Source organism: Pimephales promelas, chromosome 17, assembly GCF_988280905.1.
Source record: "Pimephales promelas chromosome 17, fPimPro1.hap1.1, whole genome shotgun sequence".
Lineage (NCBI taxonomy): Eukaryota > Metazoa > Chordata > Actinopteri > Cypriniformes > Leuciscidae > Pimephales > Pimephales promelas.
Genome location: NC_142785.1, coordinates 10625492 through 10640859, shown reverse-complemented (window position 1 = coordinate 10640859; position 15368 = coordinate 10625492). Strand labels below are relative to the sequence as shown.

General features: G+C 42.0%; 1 protein-coding gene across 6 annotated transcripts in view; it reads left to right on the top strand.

Moving 5' to 3' along the window:
* samd14 (sterile alpha motif domain containing 14) overlaps positions 1-15115 on the top strand; it is a 316013-nt gene extending 300898 nt beyond the window's left edge. For 5 of the 6 annotated variants that reach the window (XM_089121895.1, XM_089121894.1, XM_089121893.1 and 2 more), the window contains one exon: positions 14697-15115. In XM_089121895.1, the coding sequence (XP_088978021.1) occupies positions 14697-14858 (162 nt within the window). In that variant the 3' untranslated portion in view covers positions 14859-15115. The remainder of the gene's footprint in view (positions 1-14696) is intronic. The other variant, XR_016147028.1, reaches the window with a different exon arrangement.
* The last annotated feature ends 253 nt before the right edge of the window (positions 15116-15368 follow it).

The window sequence follows — 15368 nt, the reverse complement described above, 5'->3', positions numbered from 1 at the left end:
TAGTTGAAGTGATGGAGCCTCAGCCCGGGCGGGAGAAACCGCAACGCGGACCCCCACACCGAGAGCTGAGGCGCTGGATCTATCAGGTAAGGGCAGAGAAAAGGCAGAGCCCGTCTCCATCCCCGCTGATAGATCCACTTGCGATCCCCACGACGCAAGCCTTCGCTGTGCCTCGGCAGCAGCGGGACCCGAGCCGCGGGGAACGCGAACCGAACCACTCTCCTCGAAGAGTGCCCGGCGGGAGCGGAGCGTCTTCATGGGCAGACACTCGCAATGCTGACAGCCAGCCCCCTCGAGAGCTGACTGGGCATGCTGTACTCCCAAACAGGCAACACACAGATCGTGTGTATCCCCACCCGTGATGTAGCGAGGGCAGGGATGAACACACTTTCTGAAACGCTGCTGTTTACTCGCCATAATATTTTCTCTTACAGATAAGACAAACTTTTTTCAGACAGACAATGATTCATACATAGAGCGCTTTGCTGAAGACTCAGAAGCTGTTGCGCTTGTGTTTCGGGGATGCTTTATAGTTTCCTGGTCGATACGTCACCCCGCCTATGACGTTCCGTCTCGCCATTGGACAGATTTCATACGTGCTTCATGACTCATCACGCAGAGGCGTTCCCACGGCGTTTACACGCAGCTCGAAGTTCCCTGAATGGGAACTGGATGAGCTCACAGATACTGTTAAAATCATGCATAAGTTTCTGTGAGGATACATGCATTCCTACCAGGACATTCTTATCATTTAATAATGATAAACCATGGTTTACTGGGAAACTCAAACACCTTCGTCATACCAAAGAGGATGCTTACAGAAGTGGGGATAAAATCTTGTATGCCCAGGCCAGAAACAGACTGACAAAGGAGATCAGAGTTGCTAAAAGAGGCTACTCTGAAAAGCTGAAAAATCAGTTTTCAGTCAACGACCCAGCATCAGTCTGGAAAGGCCTCAGGAACATTACCAACTACGACTACAACCACCCCCCCCCCCCCCCCCGATCTGTGGACAATCAACACCTGGCTGATGATTTAAATGCATTTTATTGCAGGTTTGAAAAGCCATCTTTCTCACCACACACCCGCTCTGATCTGCACTTCACACATTCACCATCACCTCCTGCAGATTCTTCAAAAAACAGAAGACTAGGAAAGCCCCAGGCCCAGACGGCATCTCATCTGCCTGTTTAAAAGCTTGCGCTGACCAACTGGCCCCGGTCTTCACGCAGATCTTCAACAGATCATTGGAGCAGTGTGAAGTGCTCTACTATCATTCCTGTCCCCAAAAAAAACCAAAATCACTGGACTTGACTGCAGATGACTACAGACCCGTCGCTCTCACATCTGTGATCATGAAGTCATTTGAAAGACTGGTGTTGGCCCACTTGAAGGACATCACTGGACCCCTGCTAGATCCCTTTCAGTTTGCTTACAGAGCAAACAGGTCTGTGGATGATGCAGTCAACATGGGACTGCATTATATCCTGCAACATCTCGACAGACCTGGGACTTATGCAAGGATTCTCTTTGTGGACTTCAGTTCGGCCTTCAATACCATCATGCCTGATCTTCTCATGCCATCCTCGATCTGTCAGTGGATCTCCAGCTTCCTGATGGACCGGCAGCAGCGAGTGAGACTGGGGAAACTCACATCCAGGACTCTCACCACCAGCACTGGCGCCCCACTAGGGTGCGTTCTCTCCTCACTGCTCTTCTCCCTGTACACTAAAGACTGCACTTCTAAAGACCCCTCTCCTGAAATTTGACGACGACACCACTGTCCTCAGTCTCATCCGAAACAGTGACGAGTCTGCTTACAGACTGGAGGTTAAATGGCTGGCTGTCTGGTGCAGTTAAAACAGCCTTGAGCTGAACACACTCAAATCAGTAAAGTAACTGGATTACTTTCTTGGAGAAGTAATCAGTAACTAATTACTATTTCGAAGTAACTTGACCAACACTGGTCCAGGAGCAGGTCCACCATAGAGGGTCCCTCGGGATAAACAGAGAAACTAATATTAGCGTAGATGGCATTCTTCTTATGATGTACCAAGTACATCAGGATTTACGGGACGTGTTCCCGGTTCCGGCTGATCTAAACTATGCAGCCTAATTTTGAATTAAGGAAGTCTATAGTGTGTTATGTGTATGCTAGGCCAAAGAGATGTGTTTTTAGTCTAGCTTTGAACTGACAGAGTGTGTCTGCTTCCCGGACAATATAGGAAGATTGCTTAAGAGTTTTGGTGCTAAATGATCTACTGCCAGCAGTCTTTTTAGATATTCTAGGTATTATCAACTGGCTGGAATTCCGAGATTGCAATAGACGTGAAGGACTATAATGCGTCAAGAGCTCGCTCAAGTACTGGGGAAATAAACCATTTAATGCTTTGTAAGTAATCAGCAATATTTTAAAATTTATACAATGTTTAATAGGTAGCCAATGCAGGGTTGACAGAACCGGGCTAATATGGTCATACTTCCTGGTTCTGGTAAGAACTCTAGCTGCAGCGTTTTGAACTAGCTGAAGTTTGTTTATTAAGCGTGCAGGGCAACCACCAAGTAGAGCATTACAATAATCTAGCCTCGATGTCATGAACGCATTAACTAATTGTTCCGCATTTGTCAATGAGCGCAAATGGGTAATTCAGATATATTTTTAAGATGGAAAAATGAGGTTTTACAGATACTAGGCATGTGATTTTCAAATGAGAGATTGGTATCAAAGAGCACACCCAGGTTCCTAACCGACGACGAAGACTTGACAGAGCATGCCATCAAGTGTTAGACAGTATTCTAGGCTGTTACGTGTGGAGGTTTTTTGTCCAATAATTAGAATCTCTGTTTTTTCAGAATTTAGTAGTAGGAAATTACTAGTCATCCAATTTTTATATCAGCTATGCATTCCGTTAATTTTGTGAATTGGTAAGTTTCATTAGGTTTTGAGTTGGTTTTGAGTAGAATTTTCTCCTGAATTTTCTCATCTTTCTCCTGAATTTTGTGAATTGGTAAGTTTCGTTTTAGCTGAGTGCAGTATATTTAAAATAAAAATATATTAGCAAAATATATCAACACAATAGTGAAAGCTAATTCCATGTTTCCTAATGATATCTCCATGGCAGCATGTACAGAGTGAACAGCAGCAGTCCTAGTACTTGTGGTACATCATACTGAACTTGTGATCGATAATATCTATCGATTCGATTCGGAGAGTTTCCGGTGTCATGGCGGCAGTATAGTATAACTCGGCGTCCACCTCCCCTCAAATTTGAAATAATTTAATGTCTGTGTGGTCATTTTTTCCACTTCTCTTCCTTCCCCTTTATATCTGACCGTCAACTTTAAAAAAAAAGAGAGGAAAAGGGGGAAAAAAAAGAAAAGAAAGTATAGTCGGGACTAAATGCGAAAAACAAGACAAACCATTGCTGCGCAGAGAAGCGCGATGGATGAACTTCACGGAGAGCTCGGTGAGCAAAATGCAGCTCTGGTGAAAGTAATGGAGGTGACCATGGCGAAATACTTTAAAGAGGCTGACGAGAAATCAGAAGTCCGCTTCAATAGACTTGAGAAACGAATTGATAATATGCACGCAACTCTCTCGCGGCACACGGAAGAGATAAAGAGCATTCACACTGAATCGGTGAACCTCCGGGAACGTGTGGCTAATGTGGAAAAATCGGCTGCCCTAAGTTTGAAGAATTTACAAACTTATGAAGCTAAACTAACTGAGATGGAAGACAGGGCACGCCGGGATAATTTGCTCGTATTTAATCTCAAGGAAAGAGTTGAAGGGGCGAATACTCGCGCCTACCTGATGGATAAGATCTTGGAATGGTTTCCTGCCCTCGAATCCTCGCGGCCTGAGCTGATGAGGTGTCACCGCCTGGGTAAACCTCCTACGCATGGTTCTGCAAAGACCCGTCCTCGTCCGCTTATGGTTAAGTGCCTCCGTTTTACGGATCGAGACCGCCTGCTTGGTGAGGCGAGGAAAAGCCCTCCTGAGGTGGATGGCGAGCTACTGACATTTACTGCAGATTATAGTGAGCCCACAACAAGGCGTCGGAAGCCGTGCTATAAGATCATGTATGATGCCCGCTGCCTTGGATTCGAGGCCTTTCTTCTCTATCCAGCTACAATTAAACTTTCACGGGGGAAAGAAATGTACACGTTTCAAGAGGTGAGCGAGGCTGAAAAGTTCGTTGCTTCCCTGAAGGACTAAACCATTGGCTCTGAGGATAAAAGCTACGAAGGGTAAGACTGATCTAAGAACTCTATCTAAGCAATAGTTCCTAAGAGCTGCTCGAACCGCTGTGCTATATGGCGAAAAGTTCGTTGCTTCCCGGAAGGACTAAAACATTGGTTTGGAGGATAAAAGCTACGAAGGGTAAGACTGATCTAAGAACTCTATCTAAGCAATAGTTCCTAAGAGCTGCTCGAACCGCTGTGTTAAGGCGTCTTTCGTCTTGTTTTTCCTTTATATATCTGGATATGAGCTGTCCATATGTTGTTGTTTTTTTGTTGTTGTTTTTTTTTGTTTTTTTATATTTAGGGCATGTTTAGTGGACAGCAAGCTTTTATGTTAAGTGCTATGGTTAGAATGTCTTGAGAATAATATTAGTGTGCTTAATTAACTATGGTGCTGACCCACAGCATAAAGGCAACCTTATACTTGATCTGAGGGTGGTGGGGCTGTGACTGTCTTCCAAGATGACTGGTATATTTTCTGGGAGGGTGGGCAGTCTTCTTTCTTTTTTGAGAGGACTCTGGATGGTCAAGGCTGAGTATTTTTTGTTTGTTCAGATGTTTGTTATTGTTGTTGTTTTTTTTTTTTTTTTTTTTTTTTTTGCCTGTATTATTGTTATTATTATTATTTTTATGATCATGTCTGTGTGGGTATGTATGGGGTATGTGTTGGGTGGGGGGATTCTGGATGCCGACCCGGACATTGTGCCTATCGAGACTTTATTTTTTTTTTGCTCTTGTCTGGTTCATTTATATTTATGTGCAAAATTACAATATGAATAAATATGAGTACTATTAATGTTATGTCATGGAATGCACGGGGCCTTAATTCTCCCCAGAAGCGTATAAGCACCCTGAAGCTTCTTTACAGAAAGAATATTCATTTTGCTTTTATTCAAGAGTCGCATTTACTTGTAGCTGATGTACATAGATTCAAGAATAAACACTACCATGTGGTCGCTTCCTCATGCTATATTAAGAAGAGCAAAGGTGTTCTCATAGCTGCAAAATGTGACTTAAATTATACAATTCTGGGCACAGGGGGATCCGATGACGGTCGAATTACATTTTGCAAAATAGTGTATAATGGTATTAAAATTGCACTGATGAGCGTTTATGCTCCAAATTGCTTTGATCAGCACTTTTATAACTCATTGGCCTCTATTTTAATGGATCTTCCAGAGTTCCAGCTCTTGATAGGAGGCGACTTCAATGCTGTATGGCTTCATGATATTGATAGAACAGGGGCAGTAGAGAGCAGAGATCAGCGATTAGCATCTATTGCATTGAAGAAATTGTCTACTGATTTTGGAGTGATTGATACTTGGCGAGTGATGAATCCTTCTTCTAGAGAATTTTCCTTTTTCTCATCTCGCCATAAATCTTTTTCTAGAATAGATTACATCTTCTCATCCAAAACTCTCTTCAATGTCATTTCCAGCACCGAAATGATCCCAATGGCTTTGTCCGATCATAGGATTGTCTCATGTAGTTTTTCATTAAAAGCTGCTCAATCCAGGGCAGTTCGTTGGCGTTTTAACACATCTCTGCTCCAGAACAATATTTTTATACGTGAGCTGGAGGCGGAGCTGGAGGAATTTATTAAAATAAATGGCCCTTCAGTTGATGACCCACGAGTGCTGTGGGATGCGGTTAAAGGGTGCATCAGGAATAAAACTATTTCTTTTGCATCCCATATTAATACATCTAAAAAACACATCAAATAAATTGCTTGGAATCAGAAATTGCAGCTCTTGAACAAGAAATTCTAAGCAATCCCTCTTCGGAAAATATTTGTAACCGACAGAAATTAGTCAATGAACTTAGCAGCTTGCTAATAAGGGAAGCAGAATTTAATATTCATCGTACTAGGCAAAATCACTACTGTAACAGTGCTCGTCCCGGCCGTCTGCTCGCTTATAAATTAAGGAAAAATGATGATCTAGCAAAGATACCAGCTATAAGGACTCAACAGGGGGATATAACATCTGACCCGGAATGCATCAATAGCACTTTTCAATTATTCTATCAAAATCTCTATACGTCAGAGGTGCATCATGATGATAGAGCCTGTTCTGAATTTTTTAAATCTTTACATCTACCTAAATTGCCTCCTGAGGCTGTTTGCTCCCTAGAGGCACCAATTCAGTTAGAAGAATTGAGTTTAGCTATTAAGGCAATGAATAAAGGCAAGTCTCCGGGCCTGGATGGTATACCACCAGAACTGTTTGAGACTTATTGGCCTCAGCTTGGTCCTTTATTGTTGAATATGCTAAACTTCTCTATTGATAGAGGCTCTTTCTCTGCTAGCTCAAATGTTGCAATAATATCTCTATTACTTAAGAAGGACAAGCCACCGGACGACTGCTCTTCCTATAGGCCACTAAGTCTTCTGAATTGTGAAGTCAAGCTATATGCCAAGGTTTTAGCTACACGCTTAGAACGATATATGACTTACTTGGTTCATCATGACCAAACTGGGTTCATCAAGTCTAGATTAGCATCGGATAATGTCCGTCGCTTGCTTCATATCATAGACTTTGCTTCCAATTCAGAAGATCAAAATGCCATTGTCTCTTTAGATGCCGAGAAGGCTTTTGATCGGCTGGAATGGGGTTACCTGTGGTCTGTTCTTCGGGCCATGGGTTTTGGTGATAGTTTTATCTCTATGATAAAGTTGTTGTATACCAACCCCTCTGCAGTCGTCATAACAGGCAGCAACTGTTCAGCTAGGTTTCCAGTTTCAAGATCGTCTCGTCAGGGTTGCCCTCTATCGCCACTTTTATTTACTTTATCTTTGGAACCTGTTGCCCAGGCAATACGGCAGTCGGAGGCTTTGGAACCAATTATTATTCAAGATACACTACATTGCATTTCTTTGTATGCAGACGACATTTTGATTTTCACAAAGAATCCTTCTAGAACCCTTCCACATCTTTTTAAAATTTTTGAGAACTTCAGCAGTATTTCAGGTTACAAAATAAACTGGACAAAATCGGCTTTAATGCTGTTGGGGGGACTGGATGACCAAATGCCACTGTTTAATATTCCAGTTGTTAGTAGCTTTACATATTTAGGAGTGTCCATCAGTCCCTCACTCAACTTGTTAACTGCTGATAATTATAATAAAGTTCTAAAGAATGTGGAGGGTGATTTGAATAGATGGGGGATGCTCCCTACTTCTTTTCAGTCAAGAATTTCAGTTATTAAGATGAACATTTTGCCTCGTGTTAATTTTGTGAGTAGTATGATCCCCCTAGCTCCACCGGGTGGTTACTGGAAGAAGCTTCACTCAATCATTAGTCTTTATTTATGGAATAGGAAAAAACCCAGAATTAAAGCATCTACTCTACAAAGACATAGATCATCAGGAGGCGTTAATTTGCCCAATTTTGAGTGGTATTCCTGGAGTTTTGTTCTGCGCTCACTTGCTATATGGAGGAATCCAGAAATTTTGGTCTCATGGCGTCCAATTGAAGAACGCTTAGCTTATCCATATTGCCTGTCTAGTTTGGTATTTTCTAATATACCCCTTAGTACAGTTAAACGTAATTTTGGGCCAATAATTTCTTATTTTTTTACAGTATGGCATAAAGTACACCGATTTGCTAAAATCCCAAACACATTTGTTGCCCAATCTCCTATTTTCAACAATCATTTACTTTTAATTGAGAAGAAACCGATTGTGTTCCCTCAGTGGAGCAATAGAGGGGTTTGTGTCCTCAATGATATCATAGGGGAACAAGGTCTCCGTGCATTCCATGACTTGAAGAAAGCATATAACTTACCGGGCACTTCTTTTTTTTTTTATTTACAATTACGCACAGCAATGTGCGCTCAGGGCGTTCCTTGGGGTATTAAGTTGGGGAATCATCCCCTTCACGAAATCTGTGCCACTAAGGGTAAAATTAAAGGTATCGTCTCAGAGGTATACAAGTTTATAATTACAGCTTCTTATAAGCCTTTATCTCTTTTTAGACTCTGGAAGACCGATATCGACATTTCTGAGGATCTAGATTGGGGTGCGGTTTGGTCAAATATCTCTTTATCATCTAGAAACCCTGACCATCAAATGATACATTACAGATTGATTCATAGATTTTACTTAACCCCACGAAGATTACAGCAAATGAAACTTAGAGACAACCCATTTTGTGATTTTTGCTCAGACAATACAATTGCTACTTATTACCATATGGTGTGGCAGTGTCCAGAGGTCAATAGTTTTTGGCATAGTATTTCATCTATTTTGTCAAGTATTTTGAAAAGACCCATTCCTCTTTCACCATGTTTGTTTCTGCTCAATGATACATCGTCTTTAAATTTAACTATTAATAACAGACGTCTTCTCTTGGCTGGTTTGACGGCCGCTAAAAAAATGATAGTTTGTCGCTGGAAACCACCACATACATTGTTAATGAGTAAATGGTTATCTTCTTACCGGGAAATTGCTCAACTAGAGCTTTCTACAGCACGTTTACATTTTACAAAATCCTTTAATATTGATTGCTGGTTAGAGCTATTAGAAATAATAAATGAAATGTAGATAAGTCATTTTTTTTTTATTTATTTTTTTTTATTACTTATTTATTTATTTATTTTATTTATGTGGGGAATTTGCATTCAATGTAATGTTTGGTTTTGTTATGTAATTATTACTCAAATATTGTATTGACCTATGTGGTTCCTATAATATGAAGGAGGAGGCCTGAATTCTTTCAGTGTCCGGTGTTCTGCTTTGTGTTTTATGATGTTTTGCGGATTTTTGTGGTTTTTACGATGAGGTAGGATGGACGGGTGGCAATGGGAAAGGGCTGATATGTATGTGTGTGGATGTCTTAGAGTGTCGAGTATGGTTTTTTTTTTTTTTTTTTTTTTTTTTGTGTGTTGCTCATACCTTGAGCGAATCTAGCTAGGGGCTGGAGGGTGGGTTTGGGTTGGGTAGGATATGGTGAGGAGAAGAGATACTGGCATCTGAACAAGCAATATTATGTGCTTCTGTTATACTGGTAATGATGGTTAGCCTATTTCTCTCCTGTGAAAATGTTTCCCTCTCTAGTGTGTAAAGTATGATTGTAAGAAATTGAATAAATAATTGATCACAAAAACTTGTGATCGATAAGACATCTCTTCATTTACTGCTACAAACTGATAACGGTCAGATAAGTTTGATTTAAACCATGCTAGTGCAATTCCACAAATGTCAACATTGTTTTCTCGTCTATTTAAAAAAATGTTGTGGTCAATTGTGTCAAATCCAGCACTAAGATCAAGTAACACTAATAGAGAGATACAACCACGATCGGATGATAAGAGCAAATCATTTGTGACTCTAATGAGAGCTGTCTCAGTACTATGGTACGGCCTAAATCCTGACTGAAAATCCTCTGCAGATATAATTTCTTTCAAGAAAGGAACACAGTTGTGAGGATACTGCTTTTTCCAGTATCTTTGACAGAAAAGGCAGAATCGACATTGGCCTGTTATTGACTAATTCTGTAGGATCAAGTTGCATTTTTTTTAACAAGCGGTTTTATCATAGACAGCTTAAAGGTTTTTGGTATGCGACAAAGACAAAGTAATGATATTAAGAAGAGGATCTATGACCTCTGGAAGCATAGGGTCTAGCATACAAGTTGTCAATTTTTATGAATTAACGAGTTTGCAAAATTCTTCCTCTCCTAGCAACAAATGAACCAACTTTTTCCTCAGGAAGTCTACAATGCACACCCTGATGCGATACTGTAGTAGACAGTTGCATAGTTATAATTTTGTCCCTGATATTATCAATCTTATAAGTGAAGAAATTCATAAAGTCATTACTACTGTCACGAAGGGCAAGGAATGAAGTGCAGAGAGAATCCATGTGCTTAAACTTATTTAATGAAATAAAAACATGTAACGTAACCAGAAACTCAAGGCAGGAACACAGAACAGCGAGACAGTAACATCAACGACTGACAAGGAACAACTAAACTACAGGGGTATAAATACAGGGGAAAACTAGCTAGACAAGATAACAAGGGGGTGTGGTTAACAAGAAACACCTGGGGAGACTAATCAAACTAATGGGGAACTGAAAACATGATAGGAGACAGGGGAACACAGACTTGAATTATGACATAGCCCCCCACCTAAGGAGCGGATTCCAGACGCTCAAAAAAACACAAAAGTACCGGAGGGTGGTGAAGCGGAGGTGGTCTCGGGGGAGGGACGGAGGGCCAGACCCGCACTGGGAACCAATACCGGGATATAGCAAGGCGGGCCTGGGCCGTGGAGCATGGGCGACGAGGGCGGATCAGGCTGTGCAGGCGGCCAGGGCAGAGCAGGATGAGCAGATGGCCAAAACGGTGAAGACCCCTCGGGTGGCCACGGCATTGAAGACCCCTCGGGCGGCCACGGCGGTGAAGACCCCTCGGGCGGCCACGGCGGTGAAGACCCCTCGGGCGGCCACGGCGGTGAAGAGCCCTCGGGCGGCCACGGCGGTGAGGGTCCTTCGGGAGGCCACGGCGGTGAGGGCCCTTCGGGCGGCCACGGCGGTGAGGGCCCTTCGGGCGGCCGTGGCTGGACTACTGGGCCCCCCCAAAAAAAATATTTGGGCTGAGTCCCCGGGTTAGCGGCAGACGGGGAGTGGACGGTCTCGGGCTGGATGGCCTCGGGCGATGGCTGGACGGCCTCGGGCGATGGCTGGATGGGACTGGTCGGAACCAGCGGTGAGGGGAGCTCAGGTTCGGGAGGGCTGGACGGGACCAGCGATGAGGGAAGTTCGGGCTTTGCAGGGCTGGACGGGACCAGCGATGAGGGGAGATCCGACTCGGGAGGGCTGGACGGAACCAGCGGGGGAGAGAGTTCAGGCTTGGGAGGGCTGGACGGAACCAGCGGAGAGGGTAGATCTGACTCGGGAGGGCTGGACGGAACCAGCGGGGTGAAAAGTTCGAGTTCGGTGGGACTGGGCGGAACCAGCGATGAGGGGAGATCGGACTCGGGAGGGCTGGGCGGAACCAGCGGTGAGGGGAGTACCGGCTCGGGCTCGGCAGGGTTGACGCGGAGCACAGGCTCGGCAGGGCTGTCGGTGCGCGCAGGCTCGGCAGGGCTGACGGCGAGCGCAGGCTCGGCAGGGCTGGTGTTGATATCTCGCATAACACGAATATCTGGCAGGGTGCAAAGATCTAGTTGAGCCCGCACATCCGACAGGATGCGCAGGTACTCAGACCAATTAGGCATAGCGGCAGTCATCCTGGGGATTCAGATCAGGCGAGGGCACCTACTTAGCTGCAGATTTTCCTGAAGTCCTGCTGGATTCATAGGTGGTCAGTCATTCTGTCACGAAGGGCAAGGAATGAAGTGCAGAGAGAATCCATGTGCAGAACTTATTTAATGAAATAAAAACATGTAACGTAACCAGAAACTCAAGGCAGGAACACAGAACAGCGAGACAGTAACATCAACGACTGACAAGGAACAACTAAACTACAGGGGTATAAATACAGGGGAAAACTAGCTAGACAAGATAACAAGGGGGTGTGGTTAACAAGAAACACCTGGGGAGACTTATCAAACTAATGGGGAACTGAAAACATGATAGGAGACAGGGGAACACAGACTTGAATTATGACAACTACTGTGTTGTTTGGACACTTCTGGGCTTGAAGCTTTCTTTTTCGTTAGTTTAGCCACTGTTTCAAATAGATACCTAGGATTATGTTTATTTTCTTCTAATAGGTTTGAAAAATAAGCAGATATAGCAGTTTTTAATGCATCTCTGTATGCGATCGAGCTCTCCTTCCATGAAATCTGGAATACCTCTAATTTTCTTCCAGCTACACTCCATTTTTCTGGCTGCTCTCTTAAGGGCCCGAGTGTGCTCGTTGTACCATGGCGTTGGACTATTTTCTTTAATCTTCTTTAAGCGCAACGGAGCAACTGCGTCTAAAGTGCTGGAAAAGAGAGTTAAAAGTTTCTGTCACGATATATCGAGTTCTTCTAAACTATCCGGGATGCTAAGATGATGAAACTGATTAGGAAGATTATTGATAAAGCTATCTTTAGTGGCAGAAGTTATAGGTTTAACATATTTATAACACGGAGTCGGCTTTGCTGCTTTGGCTAAGTGAAGTTTACATGAGACTAGATAGTGATCTGAGATGTCATCGCTCTGCTGTGGAATTTCAATGGTATCAACATCTATTCCATGTGATAGTATTAGATCTAGAGTATGATTACGACAATGAGTAGGTCCTAACACGTGTTGTCTTACTCCAATTGACTTTATAGTGTCTTTAAATTCCATTGCATGCGTTTTCCAAACAACCCTCAATAGACAACTTCCTGTCGGGCTGTCGTAAAACTTAGAGCACGAAAGTTGTTTAGCCCGATGAGATCTATATGTGTACCGAGTTTCATATTATTACATAAGCGTGTTTGATTTATGGACCAAGTTTAAAGACTCTATTCCAGGGGGCGCTGTTGATCCCCCCTGAGTTTGAGCACGTTAAGGGCCCCAAAAGTGCCCGAATAGTCGCGCCCTTTCAGGGCTTGGGCCCTAATAATCCTAAGGAAAACAATAGGGCCTTCGCCTTTTCAAGACTTGGGCCCTAATAATAATAGAGGTCATGACCACTACTACATATATAATCCAACCAACATTATTATCTTATATAAGCACTGTTTTGGTCATACAATGCTGCCCTACAAAGGCAAAGTGCAGAAACTACACATTTGGTCAAAAATGAGTTAAGACTTGTAATGGGCTTTGTGACATGTTCTGTCTTGTGAAAAAATATCTGGGTTAAATTATGTCCCGTTTCGGAGATGCATTACCACATAATCTACCCATACCTGGCTGGTATAAAAACTTTAAAGGCCTTTTTCTCTGTTTCTTTGTTTGCGTAGTTACTGCACTTTGCCTTTGTAGGGCAGAATGGTTAACCACATACACTTAAAGTAACATTACATTAAAGAGAGGTAAGGCTCACCCTATTTAGGTTGGTCGATCAACATTTTGTTGTCCTAAATGGAACAACTAGTGCTAGCCAGTGTTAGCCAAAGCTCTAAAATCGCAGTTGGTGTATCCTATGCTCCACTCAAAACTGGACTTTAGTCCATTTCTAACCTGATGCAGACTTAAGGTAACATAATCCTTAACTTAATCTACTTGAGAAAATCATTTTTGAGAAAACAATTCAATTGTAACAATCTATTATTAGGCATTAAATGATCTGAAACAAAGAGTAAAAGATGAACTTACAATAAGAATTAAGACAATACTGAGGTGATTGACTCTTGGGTGGGGATGCTAATTTTGCAAGAGAGAGTTCAAATGTTCATTTCCAGAAAAGTCCTTTGTTTTCTCAGTGAGTAGCCCTTTCTGAGTCTAGATAGTCTGTTTTTTATGCTATATGTGAAAAACGACAGAAAGGTTGCAGAACTGCTTGCAGGAACATTTTAATATACAGGTAGAACATTAACATAGATTTTTTCATTTCAGTCTTTTCAAATGCAAAGAGGAACATTTGGAGATCGATGGCGCTTGCACACTGCTATGCATACAATCATCTTTTAGTATGAAGGACAGTCATATTATATTGAAGTGGAACAGATTCACACTAGCTTAATCATATTAAAGGTGGTTTGTGCTGCATATTCAATTTGTGCTCAGTAAATAAACTGCTATGCTGTTTTAATATGCTAAATTAAAACATTTGCCTGTTGTTTTTGCTTAAAGGAATAGTTAATCTGTCCAGATAGCACAGGTACATCTGTAAACTGTCTGCTAAAGATCTATTAATCTGGAAAGCATCTGCTGTGTAAAAAAATCTGATATATGTCTTTTAAATCTTAAACATCATAGACATCTTCTAAATGTCTATATGACATCTAATAGGAAACGTCCTAGAGACGTATTGCAGATGAGCACTCTAAAAAAATACATCTTGCACAGATGTAAATGCAGACATCAAATAGACATCTCCAAGATGTACTTGTGCTATCATTACTCACCTCATGTCATCCCAAACCCGCAAGACTTTCGTTCATTATCTTCGGAACACAAATGAAATCTGAGAGCTTTCTGTCTCTCCTTTGACAGCTCTGCAAATAAAAGCAAATATATGTGAATAAAAGCCTAAATTCAATATTTTCATCAGATGAATCATTCAATTCACATAGATTAGTTTTACGATCTCATATGAACGTTTTAAAGTTTCAAAAGGTTAGTTGTGCAGGCTAGCTGTCAAATAAAGGCCAGAAAGCTGTCAGATTTCATCAAAAAGATCTTCATTTGTGTTCAGAAGATGAACGAAAGTCTTACGGGTTTGGAACTACATGAGGGTAAGTAATTAATGACAGAATTTTTATTTTTGGTTGAACTGTCCCTTTACGCAGTCATTCTTCAATCATTACACCTGTAACCAATTTTGCATAATATTAAAGGTATAGTTTGCTCCTTTTTTCAGAATGACTGTGACAACAGTCGAGGCACAGATTTCAGTTTTAAAAAGAAGATGCTTTCTGCTGCTGGGAAAGATCGGACTGAGCGACAGAACGCCGTTAATGGAAAACGGGACAGTGGGAAAAATGGACACAGTGAAGATGGACAAAAATTACTGACCACTTGATGGCATTTCTGAAAGACTGAATACAATTATGCTGCAGGTTCCATTATTAATGTCAAACATTTCTTTGGCTTTCACAATGTATTACCGATTGATATAGTAATAAAAGATAACTTGCAAAATTATTTGTGGACATGAAAGTATCCACACAAAAAAAACAACAATTTTGACATATCATTTAGAAAGAAAGAAAAAAAAAGTTAAAGTTGTGCTTGAATAGCTTGATGACAGTCTTGACAAAATAAATGATATGTATTTCATCTGTGTCATTAGATCTGTCATTACAGAGAAATATTTGAGGTGTTCTGGGATCATGTAAGCTGCAATGATGACGACATGAGCGTATGTGGAACTGTCTTGTAGAAAAAAAATCAATGTCAAATATAGCTGCGAGCAGCGATTGCAGGCCCAAGCCGGTGGCACCGCAACCCCAGGCACCGGGATGGCGGTAGCGCCAGCTTTGGCCCGCAATCGCTGCTCGCAGCTATATTTAAGTATATATATGGTGCCTTT